General features: G+C 38.3%; 1 protein-coding gene across 6 annotated transcripts in view; it reads right to left on the bottom strand.

Moving 5' to 3' along the window:
• The window catches only part of RGS7 (regulator of G protein signaling 7), a 422,952-nt gene that overhangs the window by 399,793 nt on the left and 559 nt on the right, over positions 1–22,600 (bottom strand). For all 6 annotated transcript variants that reach the window (XM_066383468.1, XM_066383487.1, XM_066383510.1 and 3 more), the window contains exon 2: positions 21,655–21,779. In XM_066383468.1, coding sequence (XP_066239565.1) covers positions 21,655–21,732 — 78 coding nt within the window. In that variant the 5' untranslated portion in view covers positions 21,733–21,779. The remainder of the gene's footprint in view (positions 1–21,654; positions 21,780–22,600) is intronic.

Raw genomic sequence — 22,600 nt, 5'->3', positions numbered from 1 at the left:
ATAAACATGGGGGTACATTTTTCTTTTTGGAACAGTTCTACAGTCCAAGTGTCCGTCATTGGACAAGTGGATTAAAAAGCTTTGGTACATATATACTACGGAATACTACTCAGCCATAAGAAATGATGACATCAGATCATTTACAATAACATGGATGGACCTTGATAACATTATACAGAGTGAAATAAGTAAATCAGAAAAAAACTAAGAACTATATGAATCCATAAATAGGTGGGACATAAAAATGAGACTCAGAGACATGGACAAGAATGTGATAGTAATGGAGGGGGGGATGGAGAGGGGGCAAGGAAGCAGAAAGAGGGGGTGGGGGAAGGGGAGGGGCACAAAGAAAACCAGTTCGAAGGTGACGGAAGACAATTTGACTTTGGGTGAGGGGTATGCAACATAATCAAATGTCAAAATAAACTGGATTTGTTTTCTCTGAACATATGTACCCTGATTTATCAATGTCACTGCATTAAAATTAATAAAAATAAGATAAAAATATAAAATTAAAATTGTTTTGAAAATAAATAGTTAAATTTAGAACTACTAAAACCAGTAGTTCTAAAGTCATTTCAAGAATCATCTATTGAGTTCCACAGTCTCTGTAATACACGCAAATACAAAAGAAAGCAAACATTTCTTTACACATTATTAAATTATGACATATTAGGAGTCTTAACAAGCAGCCAGCAGGATGCTGGTTTCTGCCAGTCTGATGTTCCAAACAATCAAAAATAATAACTGTGGGGCAATTAATTTCCTGCATATTGACTATTCCAATTGTCAAGCTATTGTATTAAGTAGGGCTAACCCAAATAAAAGGAAAGAGTGCAGCAAGCAATCAAAGACAGCCCGTTTGTAAGGGAAAGTCTGGATTGTTGAGAGATGAGGAACATCTCTCAGGTTACTGGGGAGGGGAGTTATTCCAGCGCCACAAATCATACCTTAAAAACTTAGCTCAGCTTGGAAATCAGATTCTGTCAACTGTACCGCCTCCTATACACATAAACACATGCATGTTTCACATTGAGGAATTAACATTCAAACAGATTACCCAAGCTAGTACTGATGAACATAGTTAGAACTAGAAACTTTGGATTAGTCTGAAGTGCTTTCTATTCTGTGGGAACAAAGGGAAAGATTTAGGTTCCTAAGTACAGGTATTCAGGCAAAAACATTATTACTTCTGCCAAACCCCCAAGAGAGGAGTCAATGAGATGCCACCTGTTGGGTTGTGCAGCAAATGTTCAGTCTCTGCAGCTGGAATCAGTGGTTCCTCCTTAAGCTTTATTAACACACAAGTGTATTTTGCTTTGGCACCAAACAACTTTGCTCATCTAGAACTCCTTTCTTTTTTTTTTTTTACTTGTGACTATATAAACTATTAAGGCTGTAACCTTAAAACAAATATATTTATAATCATTTTTCATGTAAAGAACTGGAAATGTTGTGGTAAGAAAATAAATTGCCTTATTGTTTGCCTAACATTTTAACATTTGCGAAGCACTTCGGCACGTGTTATTGTACAAAACTGTCACAATAATTTTCTGAAATGTCTGTTCCTAGCACCTCTACATGTGAGGGAAAAAACGCCTGAGGGTCCCTCAAGTTCACAAAGCCACAGAGGAGAGCCCACTGCCTTCAACACACCGGCTTCAGAGTCCATATTCCAACCCAGGAGGGAAGTCACCAGGTATAGTAAGAAAAAGACAGGATGTGGCATTCAACAGGCATGATTTCAAAACTGGACACCACCATTTTCCATCTGTGTGGTCTGAGGTAAATTCCCCCTCCTCTCTGGGCCTCACCTCAAAAGATTCTTAAAAAAGTCAACATCATATAAAGTGCATTCTCAAAACACTTCCATCCCCTTCTCTGGGCTCTCTAGTCCATTCTTCAATTCCTCCACTTCTTCTCCACATACCAGACTTATTCCAAATGAATTTTGTTTCTTGCCCTGAGCTGGTAGACCTCCCAATTTTTGAATGAGAAGTTTAATAGTAATTTAGATGAATAGTGTGCTACACATGGTGTATTTATGTAGCAAGAATTAGCCACAGACAACTGGTAAATCAGGGAATCAGGTCAGTTCCACACAGAAGCCCCATTGGTCCATGTTCAATTGTTCTGAGTGCATTACATGTTATGGTCACATAATGCAACAACCTAAAATGAAGTACATACATGCAAGAGGGCAGCAAGACACACAGGGATGCAGATTGACCATGTGGTCCATTCTTCCTCTTGGCTCAATCTGGCTAAATGCTGGGTTTCAAAAGGGAATGTATGAAAATTACTTCTAAAGCTGTTGATTCTACACTCTTGGGATTGTAAAGTCTACTGATAAAGAACATATTGTCTGTCATCACTGATTGTTTTTTGTTTTTTTTATTTATTTATTTATTTATTTATTTATTTATTTATTTATTTATTTAATTTATAGGAGGGGAGGCAAAGAGACAGACTCCCACATGTGCCCCAACCAGGATCCATCTGGAAAGCCCACTAAGGGGTGATGCTCTGCCCTTCTGGGGCCATTGCTCCGTTTTTCAGCAACCAAGCCATTTTTTTTAGTGTCTGAGGTGAAGGCCAAGGAACCATGTGCCAAAGTCAACTCATTCAAATAATCGATCCATGGCTGTGTGAAGTGGGGAGAAAGAGAGAGAGAGAGGAGGAGGAGGGGTGGAAAAGCATATGGTCACTTCTCCTGTGTGCCCTCACTGGGAATCAAACTTGGGACATCCACATGCCAGGCCAACACTCTGCCACTGAGCCAACCAACCAAGGCCATCATCACTGATTCTATATCTCCTGATACTTCTAATAAATTCCTTGTACTTAAGAATTGTTCAATAAACATTTGTTAAATTAAATGCACAATCTATCATAATTTCTCCATTAAGTTGTTTAAAAGAAACTAGAATTATTCCTGGAGAGCAAATAGATTGTTTTGAAAATAAAACAAGAAACATATTTTAAATAAAACTCAAGTCCTCTTACTATTTTACAGGTGAAAAATAAAAGGTATTGAATGGAGTTGTTAAACTGGTTAGAATTTGATTTAGTTTTGACAGAAAACCCATATTATTGTATTTTAAATATATAAGTAGGGCAGTAAAAATACCCTGTATGATATAATGATGGATATATGTCACTATAGACTTGCACAAACCCATAGATGGTACAACACCAAGTGAGCCTTAGATAAAAGTATGGATTTAGGAGGTTATGATGTGTCAATATAGGTTTCTCTTGCAACCCTCCAGTGAGTAATGTTGCTAATAGAGGAGGCTATGTAGAAGTAAGGAACATATGGGAAATCTCTGCACCATCTTCTGAATTTTGTTGTAAACCTAAAACTGCTCTAAAAAAATAAAATCTTTAAAAAAAGAAAACAAAATAAGTTCATTTTCTTCAGCATAAAACTTTATACAGGCAGTCATGTCACAATGCTGACTCTATAATCATCAAGAACCAGGTTTATTTATGTATGTATGTATGTATTTATTTATTTTGCTATTTCAATCATTTTAATAACATTTGGGGAATTTTCAAATCTCTTTGGTGGCAATCCATCTGCAGATGGATAATCTGTTGTCCTTTATTAAGACAGATTTTTATTGGTTTCAGTTTTTTGTGGTTCTGCCATCCAGAACTCTTAGCTTCTACCTCCTGGCCGGATGACTGCATTACAGCCAGCAAGGATAAGAACAGGAAAAACAGAAAGCATATCCCCCTTTAAGGGCACTTCTTAGATACTCTCCATACCTCTTTTGTTTATGTCTCTTTGGCCAGATTATATCACATGGTCATGCCCAGGAGCTTGGGAAATGTAAGCTTTATTCCAGTGGCCATGTGCCTAGATAAAAATGCAGAGTGTTGTTACTACAGAACAAGAGGAAAAGAAATATCAAGGACAGAGAGGTTTACCACAGTTTCATAAAGTGATAATAAGCTCTGAGTCAAATAAATCAATACAGTACAAGTAAATTAGTTTCCAATAAACATTCGGAGGAAGAACAGCACACAAGTTGTGAGGCTGTAACACAATGCTAGTTAATGAAGAGAGCTGGAATCCATTTCCAACAGCTAAACCACTTCTGATTGAAGCTATGAAAACTTCCATCCCACATGACTCACACTTGGTCTTAATACTAAGGCATCTTCAAGTCAGTCAAAGGATATGAAAAGAAAAAAAAATAACTGCATAAAATCAAGATTTAAGAGGAAAAGGAGAGACTCATTTGAAGTTTGAAATTACCTTTTCTATACTGATATCAATGAATAGAAACTTTTCTGGTTATAATCAAATAAATCTCTCTTCTTATATTCAGAATAGAGTGAACACTCTATATTCACTAATATTGTCCAAACTTAAGCACATGGGGAATTAAAGGATGAGGAAACTAAATAAAAGTCAAAGAAAGACAATGAATATTATAATTTTGAGTTTGGAAAGATCTATAAGAGATGTTGGACTGCCTGCCCCATTCCAACACCTTCAAAAGCAGTTATTTCCTAAAAATCAAAACAATAAAACTGAATTCATTTTAAAATGTGCTATTATTTAAAATTTTTGTTAATAAGCTTCCTCTCTACCATCACCCAAAACAGTCAATTATTGAGATGTGAGTCTAACTAAAAACCTGATTGCCAAAAGACAGAAAAGACCTCCCACTATTAAAAAGCTAGCTCAGAATTCTAAACTATAATAACAGAATTTTAATTAGATAGAAATGGCAGTAGTCATACAGTCTACAGGTCAAAACCATTCCAGAGAAAAATTTAATCTGCCTTTAGAAGCTCCTAGGTTCTCCAAAGAAGATACACAAATAAGATGGGAATTAAAAAAACATATATGCTCATTCATTAGAAAAACGCAAATCAAAAGCACATAAAATCGTAATATATTAGAATGACTACTACCAAAAATAACCTTTGGTGAAATATGGAGAAGTTGAAACTTTTGTGTACTGCTGGTGGGAATTTAAATAGTGCAGCCACTATGAAAAATGGTAGGGAGTTTCCTCAAATAATTAAAAATACAATTACCATATGGTCAAATACATACTTCCAATTCTGGAAATTAAATGTAGACTCAAACGGAGCTTTGCACACCCATGTTCATAGTAGCATTATTCACAACAGCCAAAATCTGAGTAACCGAAGTGCCCATTAATGGAAAAATGGATTAACAAAATGTGGTATATACATACAATGGAAAATTATTCAGCCTTTAAAAAGAAGGAAATTCTGACTCATGCAGTAACATGAATGAGCCTTGAGGGCATTATTCTAAGTGAATAAGCTGGTCACAAAAAGGCAAATGCTGTATGATTTCACTTATATGAGGTACCCGGAGTAGTGAAATTCATGGAGACAGAAACAGGGGCTGGGGGAAGAAGAAAGGGGAATTGATTAATGAATAAAGAGTTTCAGTTTGGAAAGATGAGAAAGATCTGAAGAGAGGATGGTGATGATTGCTCAGCAATGTGAATGTACATAATGCCACTAAACAGTACACTTAAAAATTGTTTAAATGGTAAATTTTATGTTATCTGTGTTTGACCACAACAAAAAGAAGAATAACATAACCATTTGAGCAAATATAAAAAAATTTAAAAGCTCATGGAGTTACAATGTGCCACTATTTTAAGGACCCAAGACAAGTAGTAAAGTAATTATCATTTCAATTACTTTTATCTTCCTTAATAGAACTCTATACACATACTAAATAATTTCAGCAAGAGAAACTGACAACAAAATAAACAGACAGCCAACTAAATGGGAAATGGTATTTTCAAACAACAGCTCAGATAAGGGCCTAATATCCAAAATATACAAAGAACTCATAAAACTCAACAACAAACAAACAAACAATCCAATAAAAAAATGGGAAGAGGACATGAACAGACACTTCTCCCAGGAAGAAATACAAATGGCCAACAGATATATAAAAAGATGCTCATCTTCATTAGTTATTAGAGAAATGCAAATCAAAACTACAATGAGATACCACCTCACCCCTGTTAGATTAGCTATTATCAACAAGACAGGTAATAGCAAATGTTGGAGAGGCTGTGGAGAAAAAGGAACCCTCATTCACTGTTGGTGGGAATGTAAAGTAGTACAACCATTATGGAAGAAAGTATGGTGGTTCCTCAAAAAACTGAAAATATAACTACCTTATTACCCAGCAATCCCTCTACTGGGTATATACCCCCAAAACTCAGAAACATTAATACGTAAAGACACATGTAGCCCATGTTCATTGCAGCATGGTTCACAGTGTCCAAGACATGGGAACAACCAAAAAGCCCTTCAATAGAAGACTAGGTAAAGAAGATGTGGCACATATACACTATGGAATACTACTCAGCCATAAGAAATGATGACATCGGATCATTTACAACAAAATGGTGGGATCTTGATAACATTATATGGAGTGAAATAAGTAAATCAGAAAAAAACAAGAACTACATGATTCCATACATTGGTGGGACATAAAAACGAGACTAAGAGACATGGACAAGAGTGTGGTGGTTAGGAGGGGGGAAGGAAGGAGGGAGAGGGGAGGGGGAGGGGCACAAAGAAAACTAGATAGAAGGTGACGGAGGACAATCTGACTTTGGGTGATGGGTATGCAACATGAATGAATGACAAGATAACCTGGACATGTTTTCTTTGAATATATGTACCCTGATTTATTGATGTCACCCCATTAAAATTAATAAAAATTTATTTATAAAAAAATAATTTCTATCTTAAACTGTATATTTTCTGATATTTGCTTCAAAATAATCACCTGTGTGATAGCAGAAGTGGGTAAGTATAAATGAAACAATGCTTGCCCACAGTTAATAATTGTTGACACTATGTGGTGGATATATGAAGTCCTTTATATTATGTTTTTTACTCTTGCATTTGTTTGAATTGTGCCATAAACATTTCTAAGTACTACTTATTGTACATTACCATGTGAAACAATTTTAAACAATATTATCGAGAACCAATGAAGAGCAGCAAATTCTAAAGTATATGTAAAAAAAAGTTTAAAGGAAGAGCTCCTTAAATGTCATCACTTTCTTTTTTTTAACATATTTGTTAATTCTATTTTTTTATTTATTCATTTTAGAGAGTATAGAGGAGAGGGAAAGAGAGATAGAAGTGGGGAGAAGCAGGAAGCATCAACTCCCATATGTGTCTTGACTGGGTAAGCCCAGGGTTTCAAACCAGCGACCCCAGCATTCCAGGTCAACACTTTATCCACTGCACCACCATAGGTCAGGCCATCACTTTCATTTATAGAAAAATCCAGTTCCTTTTTTTCTAGGCTTTTATAAATAATAGTTACCATACGCTGAATGTTCCCTACTTATCCAGGCTTTACATGCACTACTCATATAGTCCTCATAATAACCTATTATTATTCTTATTCCCATTTTACAGATGAAGAAACTGAGACTAAAACAAAGTAATCTGATTCAAGTTCACAGGTCTTACGTCAATTTTAACCAAGGAGTCTGACTGCAAAGCTTAAAAAAAAAGTTCTATTTATTGTTTTTAGAGAGGAGAGAAACAAAGAAAGAGAGAGAAAGGGGGGGGGGAGCAGGAAGCATCAACTCATTACTTCTTATATATGCCAGGCAAACCCAGGGTTTCAAACCAGTCACCTTAGCATTCCAGGCCGAAGCTCTATCCACTCAGCACCACAGGTCAGGTGCAAAGCCTTCTTAAGTTTAACAAGTACTTTTCTCTAATGACAAAAGTATCTTTCCCTTTCTTACTAAGGACAGTTCTTCAACCCTGAGTTCCTAGAATTGGGGATTCTTGATTGAGATGCTAATGAAGGAGACAGTTGATTTTCTAAGCGATAAGACTAACAACATCTTTGCCTCATTTTTGTCCATAAAGTCATAGGGATTTTCAATATTAGCTTATCTCAATTTATCAATAGTTCATTTATTGAGCACTTACTAAGTGTCAGAGGCGGTAAGACCTTGGGCACTGTGCTGGGCACTCAGAACTGCAAAGAGAAGATACAGGCAATCTAATATTTACTTTAAAAACAAGACAACCCCGCCCTGGTCAGTTGACTCAGTGGTAGAGCGTCGGCCTGGCGTGCAGAAGTCCCGGGTTTGATTCCCGGCCAGGGCACACAGGAGAGGCGCCCATCTGCTTCTCCACCCCTCTCCCTCTCCTTCCTCTCTGTCTCTCTCTTCCCCTCCCGCAGCCAAGGCTCCATTGGAGCAAAGATGGCCCGGGCGCTGGGGATGGCTCCATGGCCTCTGCCTCAGACGCTAGAATGGCTCTGGTCACAACAGAGCGACGCCCCAGATGGGCAGAGCATCACCCCCTGGTGGGCAGAGCATCACCCTCTGGTGGGCATGCTGGGTGGATCCCGGTCGGGCACATGCGGGAGTCTGTCTGACTGTCTCCCCATTTCCAGAAAAATATAAAAATAAAACAAAACAAAAAGCAAGACAACCCCAAAACAAACAAATAAATTTTCCCATCACTCCCCTTTTACAACATTAATCATCTTATGATGACCTGCTCGACATCTGCCTCTGCCACTGTGAAATTAGCCCAGTGAGGGCACAGGTGTTGTCTGTCTTGTCTACAACTCTACCCCCACTGCTTACCACAGTGGTTGGTCAAAGCCAAAGCTCAATGTATGTGTAGTAAGCAGAATCAATTTCTGAGTGTCTCAACCACTCACTAATTAAACTGAAAGCAACACAACAAAGAGGCAAGAGTAGGGTCTTTGGACCTTCATTTATTTGTTTGTTCATTCATTAATTCATACATTTACTTGTACATTCATGCAGTCCCTATTCAGGGTCACCTACTATATGCCATTTTTCTAGGTACTGGGAACACATCAGTGAAATACAGGTATCATGGAGTTCGCAAACTCTACCACTAACTCCTGAACAATCTTGGGCAGTCAGTTGGCATGAGTCATGGGTTTCAATTTTTTTATTATAAAAAAAATAAGATTCCAATAACCAACATGCAACACTGTTTGAAAAGAAACATGTAATACACATAAAGAATAAGATATAATGTAAGCACTCAATACATGACAACTATTCTCATTAATAATAAACCAAATGTCAAAACACAAAATACTAAGTATAAAAGTTAGAGCAAGCCTGACCAGGCGGTGGCGCAGTGAATAGAGCATCGGACTGGGATGCAGAGGACCCAGGTTCGAGACCCTGAGGTCTCCAGCTTAAGTGCGGGCTCATCTGGTTTGAGCAAAAAGCTCACCAGCTTGGACCCAAGGTCGCTGGCTTGAGCAAGGGGTTACTTGGTCTGCTGTAGCCCCACAGTCAAGTCACATATGAGAAAGCAATCAATGCACAACTAAAGCATGGGTCGGGAACCTTTTTGGCTGAGAGAGCCATGAACGCCACATATATTAAAATGTAATTCCATGACAGCCATACAATGACCGGTGTATGTTACATGTAATACGTGAGAATGTTTTATATTTTTAACATTATTTTTTTATTAAAGATTTGTCTGTAAGCCAGATGCAGCCATCAAAAGAGTCACATCTGGCTCACGAGCCATAGGTTCCCAACCCCTGAACTAATAATGATTGATGCTTCTCATCTCTCTGCGTTCCTGTCTGTCTATCTCTGTCTATCCCTCTGTCTGACTCTCTCTCTGTCTCTGTAAAAAAAAAAAAGTTAGAGCAAGTGACAAAAGGCATTAATTTCCAGAGGAATGCATGTAGAAAAGTTCTATAGCAGAAAATATTAGGATTAATGTGTTCTCTCTATGCAGTACTTAATTATCTTCAAAATACTTGGGTATAAGTCATCTTAAATATTAAGGGTAAAATTTTCCCTCAGATTTCTGTATTAGAGAAATACATTCTAATAAACCACTTTGCCTGACATTCAAAAGCTTTATATGCTCCCCCCCACAAAAAAGCTCATATATTGCTCTTGACATCTTCCAGTAGTGAACAAACAGGAAATCGTGTAAGTTGAACTTCTGAATGACCTACAGCACTGAGGACACTCAGCAAGCCGAGATTTTTCAGGAAGACTCTTGCAAAGTATTCTCTTGCAGGGAGTCTTGAAAATTTCCACAATTTTTAAAAAGAATCCATAAGTATTATTTGTCAATCTCTCTCAGTCGGGCCTTTTCACTTCTATTTCATCATCTCTAAAGGTTCTATGAAATTATCTCTAAGAGATGTTAAGAGCACTGTCCAAGCTCATACAACTAATTAGGGGTGGGGCTGGAATCCACATCCAGCCTTTCTCACTCTGAGTCCCTGTCCCCCCATCACTACCACTTCTCAGTGGGCTTCCTGCCTTCTGTTTAACACTCTGAGACATAAGAAAGAAGAGTTGAAAGAGCAGCACACCAGGATTGAGCCAGTTTTTAAGGACCTATTTGTTATCGAAGGTAACGCCCTTCATATGGTTTGACAGGGAACGGAAAAGATGGTAATCGATCGGTACAAGGTCCGGAGAATATGGCGGATGCTGAAGGACCTCCCATTCGAGCTCTTGGAGTGCGGCTTTGACAACTTGTGCAACATGGGGCCTGGCGTTGTCGTGAAGGAGTATGGTTTGACCATGTCGATCAGGTCTTTTCAGTCGAATAGCCTCATTCACGTGGTGTAGCTGGGCAATGTAGAGCTCCTTGTTGACCGTGGCATTCTTTTCGAGCATTTCCCAGTTCTTCATCGAATTCAGAAGGCCTTCCACTGCGGCACGTGTCATCGACGTCAAAGTCGCCATTTTTGAACTTTGCAAACCATTTCCGTCCTGTAGACTCGTCTATGACACCTTCTCCATACACGTCGCAAATGTCCCGGGCTGCTTTGGCAGCTTTTTGACCTCGATGAAAAGCAAAGAAGAGCAGGTGTCGAAAATGTTGATTTTTGCCTCCTGGGTATTCCATTTCTAAACCTCAAAACTAATAAAAAATTATATAACTCAAAAATACAATTAACATAGTTTTGTAGAGCAGAAAGAGTTTTATCGAATGAATACTTACCCTATGCCAAACAGCAAACAAATCGTTGTAAAATAAAAGAAAATATAAAAACGCTACAAACTTATTCCCCAACCCAATACATCATAATAACTTTGAAGGATTCTTCCTTAATGCATCTTGACACATCCTGTAAGTACCTCAACATTGACTGGAGAGGAGTTACTTGGAAGCAAATCAAAATGAATTACAAGCACAGGTTGACCAGATAACTGAAATGGTAGCAGTAATGAGATGGATGAATAATGGGGTTGTAAAAAACAGGAAAGAAGCCCTGGCCGGTTGGCTCAGTGGTAGAGCGTCGGCCTGACGTGCAGAAGTCTCGGGTTCAATTCCTGGCCAGGGCACACAGAAGAAGCGCCCATCTGCTTCTCCACCCCTCCCCCTCTCCTTCCTCTCTGTCTCTCTCTTCCCCTCCCACAGCCGAGGCTCCACTGGAGCAAAAGATGGCCTGGGCGCTGGGGATGGCTCCTCGGCCTCTGCCCCAGGTGCTAGAGTGGCTCTGGTTGCGGCAGAGTGACGCCCCGGAGGGGCAGAGCATCGCCCCCTGGTGGGTGTGCCAGGTGGATCCCGGTCCGGCGCATGCGGGAGTCTGTCTGTCTCTCCCTGTTTCCGGCTTCAGAAAAATACAGGAAAAAAAAAAAAAAAACACCAGGAAAGAATATTTCAACTTGAACAAGAAAACAAAAACTTGAGAGAGATTTTTCAAGCAAGTCAAGAATCATTTGTGAACCTCAGAAAATATTATGTATCAGAAAGTATATCTTTGTCACCATTAGTGTCTAATAGTGACCTGGATCTAAGGAAGAGCTGAAAAGTTTGGGGGCTCCTTACAAGGCCCTACACTATCTCTGGGACTAGCCTACTAAAGTAAATGCATTAACAGAAAATTCTATCTCAAGCTACCTTTTTTTCCCCTATAATATGTACAGTGCACTTGTAATGATAATTTTAGGAGATTGCAAAGAAAAATGCATTGCTCATGGTCATAGACTTTATTCCAAAATAGAAATGAAAAGTAGAAACTAAGAATTTGTTAATTGTTGAACAAATTGAAGATTTTTACCATGACTGCTAAACATATTAAGTGCTGTTGGTTTTCTGGATGATACTTAGAAAAACAGGAATATTCCCATTAAATGTTTGGTAATTCATAACATTATACCAATTTTAAAATACAAATTTTGCCACCGTTTGTTGAATGGAAAATCGTCATACTAGATTTCATCCTCCCTGTTTGTTGTCAAAGTTTACAAATAGCTTCTGTACCATAAGATTTCTGCATTAATGACTGCCTGTCCACCTTCCCATTAATTTAAATTTTTGTCAAAGAAAATTCCATTTAAAAGGCTGTAGGAATGTTTTTAGGCATCATAAACAAAAGAGGTAATTTAAGTTTAGCTAACTTACCACAATTAATACTCAGCAAACAATTGTCCATTATTGTGAAGCATAGGAAATAGCATTCCAGGAATGAAAGAGGAAGACCTTTCTAAGAACGAAGATCTTAAAAGAGACATTTAAGTAGGTTAAATGACTGACTCCTTTGAAAGAATAAGTTTTGGTTCTAAATCAATCATGAAGATGAGATTTTTCTTTTCTCTGCTTGGTCTTTAAGGATATTATGTAGCTTATTTTAGCTAACAAGCTGAAATGTTTGATAAGGCAGGCTATTATGGTTATTTCAAAGAAAATTTGGAAATCCTTTGCTGACTCATAGAGCTCTTTTTTAAAAGTAACTACTAAGAGAGAAAAATTTTAATTGAATAAAAATTTTTTCTGGATTTTTCTTAAGCACTATTTTTTCCTAACAACCTATATAATTTTTCTTACAATCTTTCAGTTAAAGAGTAACAACAACAACAACAAAAATGATGGAGTTAGAGGTATTTTTTATAAAATATACATCCAGTATATAAATTTTTAAAAGCCATCAGAAATAGAAATGTGCTTTAACATCAATTGAAATCCATATTTCTCTTATTGTATGGTGATTATAAAACAGAGGAATAAAAGAGTGTCAGGTATTACTAAATATATTATGCTCATTTGTATTTTTTTTTTTTGTACTTTTCTGAAGCTGGAAACGGGGAGAGACAGTCAGACAGACTCCCGCATGCGCCCGACCCGGATCCACCCGGCACGCCCACCAGGGGCGACGCTCTGCCCCACTGGGGCATTGCTCTGCAGCGACCAGAGCCACTCTAGTACCTGGGGCAGAGGCCAAGGAGCCATCCCTAGCGCCCGGGCCATCTTTGCTCCAATGGAGCCTTGGCTGCGGGAGGGGAAGAGAGAGACAGAGAGGAAGGAGGGGGGGGTGGAGAAGCAAATGGGCGTTTCTCCTATGTGCCCTGGCCAGGAATCGAACCCGGGTACCCCGCACGCCAGGCCGAGGCTCTACCGCTGAGCCAACCGGCCAGGGCCATGCTCATTTGTATTAAGTACATATTAAAATTAGCACAATAGAAAAAGAATGAAGTGATTTAAAAAACGGATTTCTTTATAGTCCAAATCTTAAATTCTCAACAAGGATTCCAATCACTTCAAATTCCTTTATCCAGAAGCGTCTGGTTTTCCATCAGTCCTGTTGGGAATTGGGGTAGCTCAGGTGCATCTCTAAGATGCTACAAGGTAGAGATTACCTGAAATGCTTTCACAATAGTAAATCAGCTGAGGCCCCAGCCCTGGTCATAGCCATCCTGGCCTATTCATGGTCTTTGCAGGCTTCGGTCCTACTGAGAGACAGCCTCTATCATCCGATCTTAGGAAGGCTACCTTTTCTGGACTGCTGATATTTCCCATAGGATGAAATGAATAAATAAACTGAGTGGACAGTTGACATCATTTATCAACCATCTCCTTATCAGGAGCCACTGTTTTCCTTTAAAATTTTTACTTCTGTTTTATTCTTTTTTAAAAACCATGTGTTGAGCCCTATTTTGTTGCCAGTACTGTGTGTCAAGTGTCAAGCTAAGTATAGATCATTCTTTTATCTCTTCTCTTAGGTTTGATGCTATTTTTCCAAAGGTCTTTATAATCATTGTGCTTTCAAAGACATTAGTCACTGGCCACATGGGACTATGTAAATTTAAATTTAAATCAATAGAAATTAAATATAATTTAAAATCCAGGTCCACAATAACACTATTCACATTTTAAGTATTTGAGTGCACCATGTGGTTAATGGCTACCAGCATAGATAGCACATGTATGAATATTTCCATCATGACAGAAAGCTCTGTAGGACAGCACTGCCACAAAGCATCAAATTCTAGTTTTTCTTTGAGTCTAAAACTTCCAGCCAGGATCAAATCAAGAACAGAACTATTCCCAGAGTAGGTCAGACTAACTTCCCAATTTTATTCCTGGGAATCCAAAAGCTAAACCAAAGTTGAAGGAAAAAATAGTGTAATAATCTATTTCTAGTGGGTGATCAGACATAATTAGGATAATCCATGGGTGTCATGAGAAGCAACCAGGATGTTGATTACTTACTGACACACAACTACAAAACAATGACTTATTGCATTTATTTTAAGAGAGTGAGAGAGAAAGACAGAGACAGAGAGTGACAGGGAGAGATAGGCCATAGAAAGATAAATAAACCTAAATTCAAGCTGTGTGTCCTTAGGTAAATTGTGCTGCTTCTCTGATCCTAATTTTCATAATGTGCAAAGTGAGTAAATAGATAAATTCTCAGTTTCTTTTTACATCTGAAATTCTTGAACCCAAAGGCTTAATTTAGTTTATATAATATTCAAGGACCTGTGCAGACTTCAAAGATATATAAGAAAACACTTCAAAGAGCTTATTAAAATGAAGAAGCTAGTTATATAGGACTAAATAATACAAGACAAGACAATGTAAGTGTTATAAAAGGATATTACCAAAGCCTCCTACAGACTCTGTTCTCAACTCCCAGGAAGACAGGACTGAAGGTGGTAAAGATAGATGTTCACCTTTTTCTCTTTATTAATTATCTGTAATGTAGTGGAGCCTATGCTACATACAAGGTGTTCAATAACTTTTCAATAACTTTTTAAGTAAATAATAATAGGAATGTAATAATAATAATTAGATCATTATTAATATTAATAATAATGTTAATAAAAATTATTAGTAGGGCATTTATTGAGGATTTAATATGTGTTAGGGTCTACACAAGAAACTTTGCCTAGGCTAGCTCATTTTATTATCCAACAGCTCTATGAAATATTTTTTATTTTCCATCATTTTGTAGGTAATGAGTGTGTCTGACGTGAAAGGAATTAGGTGCTAACCCACAACCACACAGCCAAACAGTGGCAGAACCTGGCTAGTTGACTCTGGTAGAACACTGGCCCAGTGTATAGATAGATGTACAGGGTTCAATTTCCAGGCAGGGAACACAGAAGAAGTGACCATCTGCTTCTCCATTCCTCCCCCTTCTCTCCTTTCTCTTTCTCTTCTCCTCCCACAGCCATGGCTCCATTGGTTCAAGCACATCAGTCCCGAGTGCTGAGGATGGCTTCATGGAGCCTCCACCTCAGGCACTAAAAATAGCTTGGTTGTGAGAATGGCCCAAGATGGGCAGAGCATCAGTTCCAGCCAGGGTTGCCAGGTGGATCCGGTCAGAGCACATGTGGGAGTCAGTCTCTCTGTCTCCCCTCCTCTCATGTGGGGGAAATAAAACTTAAAATAAAACAACCAAACAAACCAAAAACAATATACCCAACTATAGTGCACACACTCTTCTGCTTCAGCACGTTGATGCCTTAAGAACTCTGTTTTCCTGCTATACTCACCAGGAAAGACCTAAACTAACAAGGTTCCTGAACTTTTTCTTAAGAACCCAACTAATATCACAAAGCTGCCATTTTCCCACACATTGTAGCAAAAAATAACTTACTTTATATACATGGGCCCCTCAGCCACACTGCTGTACAGCCTAGATCAGGTGGCACTTTTAATAGAGCTAGAATCAAGATCATGATTGCCTATTAGGGTTCTAATGTCCTAAGCCCTTTGTTAATGGAAAAGAAAACAAGACAAAGGGAATTTTTAAAATAATAAGTTAAATTTTTATACTGCCTTGGCCAAATGGCAGAGAGAAGCAGGATTTTTTTCCCCTAAGAATCTGGGTACCCACTTAATCATTTACAATTACCTTATAATTAGATTGATATTTTGTAAGGTAGAAGTCTGTAACCCTGACATTTAAATGCCTGCTTTTCACTGATATTAAGGGGGGGGAGCAAAGACCAATTATCTGTGTCACTTGTTTTCCCAAATCCTGTTTTCAAGGACACTTAACATTTATTAAGTCACTAAGCTGTCCAAACCCAAAATATTTCCATATTCTCCACAGTGATCACATTCTATCACCCACATTGCCTAAAAATACCCTGATTTCCATCATTCTGTAGAACCACAAAGGCTCTTAGCAGGCAGTAAAATCCCTAGATGCCTTCTCTTTAGTACATCTGCACTTTCCTCTGGTCAATTAGATTCAGGAAGGTCAGAGGTGAGAAATGAAGGAAATAAATTCAGGCCACAAATCCTCATCTTTCCCACAAACAGCGCTGATGAGCAGCAATGGGTGAAGGAAAGGCTCAGCCATGGAAGCTTTTCTGCTCTGAACCCAAGTTAATTATTACCCTCAAATTCATTGTTACCTTATTACTTACAAAATGTCTCTGTGTGCTTCTCAGTGGAAATATCACAGATGATGGCTGGACTCTATCTCAAAACATGTCAGTATTTGTGTCACTGCACTTGACCCAGAGAGACTGAATTCTATTTATAGTAGACAACATCCTTTAGTCCAGAAAGTTTCATTTAAATTTTAGATTTTAGTTTATGTTGGTTTCAGGTGTACAGTTTAGTGGTTGGACAATCATATACTCGAGTCTACATAGTGATCCCCTCGATATTTGCAGTACTCACTGGCACAGAAAGGTGCTTTAAAATAATCTAATTTATACAAGTCACTTCATTTGGAACCTTTCCTGAAATGGGAAGACATTTTTCCTTCTCCCGATGCCTGTCTCCCATCCGAGGCATAATTTTAGAAATCTGAAAGCTAAGGGTTCAGGCCTTTGAGATTATCTATTTGCAAACAGCCCTTCCTTGTCTAATAGGACTATTTTTTGCTATCACCTATAAGCACTGTTCAATCTACTAACATCATAAACACAGACAGATAAAAATAACTAAGGTTCAAAATGTCAAATATTATTGTCTAGAATGGTGTTTAATGGCAAGACTATTGACAGCCACAAGGTTGACCAGATTAGCTAGTCCTGAAGAAGCAAATACTCTGAATTCATGTACAAAATGTCAGCTAACACAGCCCTAAGAGTCTATTAATGTCTACCACTCAGTCTTTTCCAAAACTTTCTTGCAGGTGTGTCTATTTTCACAGAACAGACTTCAAACACATGTCTAGGCCAAGCTGATCAGCATAGGTGGTTTTCCTACTAGGGTGAGGACTCTCACTGGGCCACCAAGTAAAAAAGGCCAGTGGTCTCAAACTTGCTTTTTAAGAACAGAGCAGTCTTAACTCTTGAAGACTAACCTTTGCCTCTGCCTCCTATATAGCAACATACTGGACCCCATGGCACTTAGGATACCAAGTTTAATAGCACCTGAGTGACTGTGCATAACAGCTATTTTTACAATGCCAGTATCTGCTCTCTTCTCCAAAAGAATTCACTTTTGAACCATGTTCACTTTTACATCTACACTAAGTAGCATTGTAGGGAAAATCCTATCTTCACTCTTGGGTCTGGTTTGGGAAGACAAAATAAAAAGGAAATGGAAGGAGAACAATTAGATAGGCGATGAAGAGAGAGGAGAGGGGAGTGAAATGAAGGAATATGGGGGAACATAGTGAAATTCACAGGTTTGCTATTCCTAAAAACACGGTCATTCCACTACCGCAGTGAGTGAGGAAAACATTTTTGCTTTTGTTAGTTGGAGCATAAATGTTTGCTGCAATAATATTGGAAGTCATCATTCATTTTGAGCATTCTTTCTTGTAAGAAGCCAGCATGCCAGCCAATTTAAAATATTGGCCTCGAGGTGCTTTATATTCTGTTTTTTCAAATGCAGGAAGGTCAGCTTCTGGACAAAATGTGATCTATACTGCCCAGTGGGCAGCACATTGGCCAGACACCATATTTGGTTTGTGTCTTTCAGGGCCTAGATGGGCTACAGGGGTACTTTCCTCAAGAATGAGGATTTTACCCAAAGAAGACCAAGCATGAGAGTAGTGTTGGAGCCCATTACCCAAAACAAATCTTAGCTCTGAACTGTTACTTCTGCAAATGTTTCAGGAAGCTAGTGGTGCTAGTGGGAATCCAAGACAAGTTAGAGCTCGGTGGGTCTCTTCCTAAGAAAGTTAATTACTTCTAATATCATTTTCTTAAGGCCTGCCTGAAGGCTATCTAGGAAGTCCCAGGAATAAAAGTGGTCAAGCCTCATATTTTATGAGCTTTATCTAAGGTGTTCTCAAGCACACAAAATGGCAGAACTACTCTAACTTAATCATCTGCTTATAAAAAAGCAGCATTATAATTAAAAAATTGGAAAGGCAAACATTTTGTCAATATGAATTTTTAAAACGTACCTTTGACATCAAATGAAACCTACAGAGATTCTTCATATCAAATCAAAAAGGTACTGACAAACATCTGAGACCTCTTGCAGGTACTGACCCTGAGCATCAGGTAGCCTCACCACTGCCTGTATCACTCACTATGGTGGCATCACTCTCCTAGAGGATCATAAAGCTCTACCCATTGTATAATTTTTTCTGTAACATCACTACAGAGTTCTACATGGGGGAAAAATCCCTAGAATTATTTGGAGGAATTCCTATAATCCAAATGATAGTCAAAATAGAGAAAGGCATCAGACAAACACAAGAAATTCCCACCTCCCAGTTCTTTTCTCTGTGTTCCATTGTAACTACTTATTGTTTCCCTCCCTCATAGGAATTGTCATTCACAGCCTAAGAGGATAAATGAAAACAGCATATGCAGATCTTTAGTGTGTGTAAGTCATCAGAATCCTGGCAGTAAGAGGTGACTGGAAGGAAGGGGTGGTTTAGTTCGGAACCCACTTGCAAGAACAATTTCAACAGTGAAATAGAGGTGGGAAATTGGAGTGAATCAATAAAACATCAATTTCTCTATCCATTCTTTTCACTGTTGTTAAGCAATGTACTGTGAAACTGAAGTTATTTTCTAAACCTTTGATGCACTTCATGATTAATAAGCATCTGTAATATAGCGATCATTCTTAAATTCAAGTGGAGCAACTAACTGAACTGTCCTAATACATCTGTTTGATCTATTACCATCTCTAAATAAAAATCTGGCCTCCACTGAGAAGATATTAAATGTTAAGGCTACATAAGATACAAAAAACAGAGGCAAAATGGTCACATGAGATCCGTGATGTTGTATTGTATGTGCACATTGACATGGGCCATTTGATTTGGTAACTAGCAAATGATAACCAAAGATCTTTATTTAAATGATCTGGAGTTTATTTATACTGAACTAAGTTATTTTTTCCAATCACTGTTTATCAGGGAAATGTTTTCTAAAAGTGAATTATACATATCACTAACCCTAAACAAAAAGCTAATAAAAGGCAGTCAAATAAGTAGCACAAACAGTTCTAACTTTAACCAGCAAAATAAAAACACTTAAAAAAAATGAGGCATTGTATTCTCTCCTTGAAGTCACCACAGTCTGTTAATTTACAAATAGCATGAAAAGCAATTTCGTTCTACAGTTTATACAGTAAATTCAAAATTAGCAACAGGAAGCTCAGATACACTAAATAATCCACTAACTATTCCTAAAAATCCTAGCCTTGTTTTTCATTTATTTTCATGATAATTTGACTGAATAAGACACATGGAGTGATTTGTCATATTATTTATCTCTAATCAAGATAGCTTAGTTGTCTGATCATTTCAGTCTCAATCTTAAGAAAATGTAGCATTTGACCCAGTTATTGACTATAATTTTACATCCAAAGGTTCACCTCTCCATATGGCACACAACTATAAGATAGAATTCATAATTCTCAGGTCTTGCATATTATAAAATTCAGAATCATATAAAACAATAAAAATATTATAAATTATTTTAAAATACACACTTTTCCCCAAACAGTTCTTCTCAGAATCAACTCTACATAGAATGGGCAAATATCCAGTTATTTCAATCAATGTAGAAATGCAATAGTAATAATCTAAACTCAAGTGGATTATTTTCTTGCTTTATCTAGTTGGGGTTCTTTAAAGCTAAAATAAGCAACTAACCTCTATTATTTTTTCTTTCCTATCATTCTATGTTTTCCAGACATATAGAACTGATGCATAGGTACACAATATAGTACTGTCCATAAGGGTAGAGGGAAAAAAACAGCTAGCATTGGGGTAATACGCTCACGATCTTCATGTTAAAGCAATAACAATTCTCCCTCAAACATATATTCATCATCATCTTTGACTGATCCTGGCCCACAGAGAAGGAAAGTTTTGATTTAGTACAGATCAAGGGAGCACATAGCTTTTCATCTTTATTTATAACCAGTCCTGATCTTCTAGCTAAATGATCAATGCACACCCAACCTGACTTCTCAATAAACTCATGCTAATCAAAGTCTTTACCAATTTCCTTGGTTTCAAGGTATGATTTCCTTTTCACCATCGCTAATGCCAACTAAAGAACTCCTGCTCGATAAGCACTACAGATAATGTGCTCAAGAAAAAAGAATCCCAGCATAAAATGCAATAGAGAACGACTGGTACAAAAGTTAAATAAAGAAGACTGCTTCCTTAATTTTAGTAACATTATTGATTATCAACCAGAGTGAAGTTACCTAAGCAACCGCTCTAAAATGGGCACAATATTTGAATCCATCTTTATTACAGTGGCTCAATATCTAGAAGTTTTTTGCTGATAGCATGTTACCAAATGCACAAAGTTGTCAGATTGGTTTGTGACAACAACAACAATAACAAAAAATACTTTCTGGAATGTAAAGATTTATGTATTGGGCATATGGGACTATCACATAAATACCCAAAATCAAAATTATAAAAATAACACAAAGTAAAAAATAATTTAGGCTAAGACAAAAAAAATACAACCAGAACTGTTTAGTTAAGAGTAAAACCACCCACACATTCAGACACTCACTCTTACCACAGAACTGCAAAGTGTTATATTTTCATTTTTCATGTTGAACATTTATATTATCATTATAACCCAAATGCTTAGGGAGAGTATATAAGAAATAGCTTCTAATAGTTATTCAGGATGCTATAAAATCATGTGTGTAACAAACAAAATATGTAGGATGCTTATATTATCTGATATTGCTGACCACGGATTAAACACTAAAATGGGCCAAAAATGTGCAGACAGAGCTGACTGACCTCGTTCACTTCACTGTATCTCTACACACTTGAGAATATCAGATCATCCTCATGTGCGGTCACTGGTGATTCTGAAGTCCATGAGGCCAGAAAGTTGATACAACCTTATCCTTATATCTAAGGAAGAATTTCCAAGAAGCCACAAGTTCCCCCTTTTTCTAAGAAAGTGAAGAAATTCTTACCTTCCTGTACACCAGCATGTTGGGTGATTCATCAGCCACTCCGTTGCTGGTCTGCGCATAATTATTCCCTTGGGCCATGTCCCCCACACTCGGTTCGCTCTGGGATACAGGAATGATCGTCAGCACTGCAAAGGGTTAGAAGACCTCAGTGAGATCCTGATGGTAGTGCTCAAGGGGGCTGACTCTCCAGATTCCCCTTTCCCATTCACAGCACTCACCCACACGGAGTATGCTTACATGCTGGGGCAGTCTGGAGTGTTTGTGTGTGTGTGTGTGTGTGTGTGTGTGTGTGTGTGTGTGTGTGTGTGTGTGTGTGTTTAACTGAATTTATATCTACTGTACCCCGAGGGAATTGTAAGAAATGACCACCTTTTAGTTAGAGTAGTCATTTGGCTATGGCTTTAAATTGAATTGATTTTCTGGATACTCATTTTAAAAAGTATTTGGTGCTCACCTGAAAAATAAAATAAAAATAAAAATAAAAATCCCCACGGTTATCCTTTCCACACTACAGTGTTTTCTCTCCCGATACCAGCATGTCCACTTAACGCTTTCCCGAAAGGGCGGAAAAGCGACACCCTGTGCAACATACTTTGTCCGGATGTCTGCCTACCTACCCCACCTGCGGGCGCGTCAGTGACGCCCTTCCCCAGTACAGGTGTTTCCTCTTTCTTCTCCCGCGTCTCCCCCACACGCCAGGGCAGCTCCTGCTCCTTCCACCTGCCTGCGCTGCCAGCCACCGGCTCCTCTCCTGTTACCCACTGGGCTTCGGGAGTCGGGATGTAATGCTGTCCAGGCTCGGCAAGAAGGCATCCGAATAGATTCCGGCAACAAGAACGGGTGGGAGTTCAACCCCACGAGAAAGCAATGCCCTCGCTCTTCGTGGGAAACAACCTAGATGAGAAGCCTCGGAGCAACCAGCCCAACTGGAGAAAACGAGCACACC

Source organism: Saccopteryx leptura, chromosome 1 (assembly GCF_036850995.1).
Source record: "Saccopteryx leptura isolate mSacLep1 chromosome 1, mSacLep1_pri_phased_curated, whole genome shotgun sequence".
In the NCBI taxonomy this organism is placed as follows: domain Eukaryota; kingdom Metazoa; phylum Chordata; class Mammalia; order Chiroptera; family Emballonuridae; genus Saccopteryx; species Saccopteryx leptura.
This window is presented reverse-complemented; position numbering and strand designations above follow the sequence as displayed.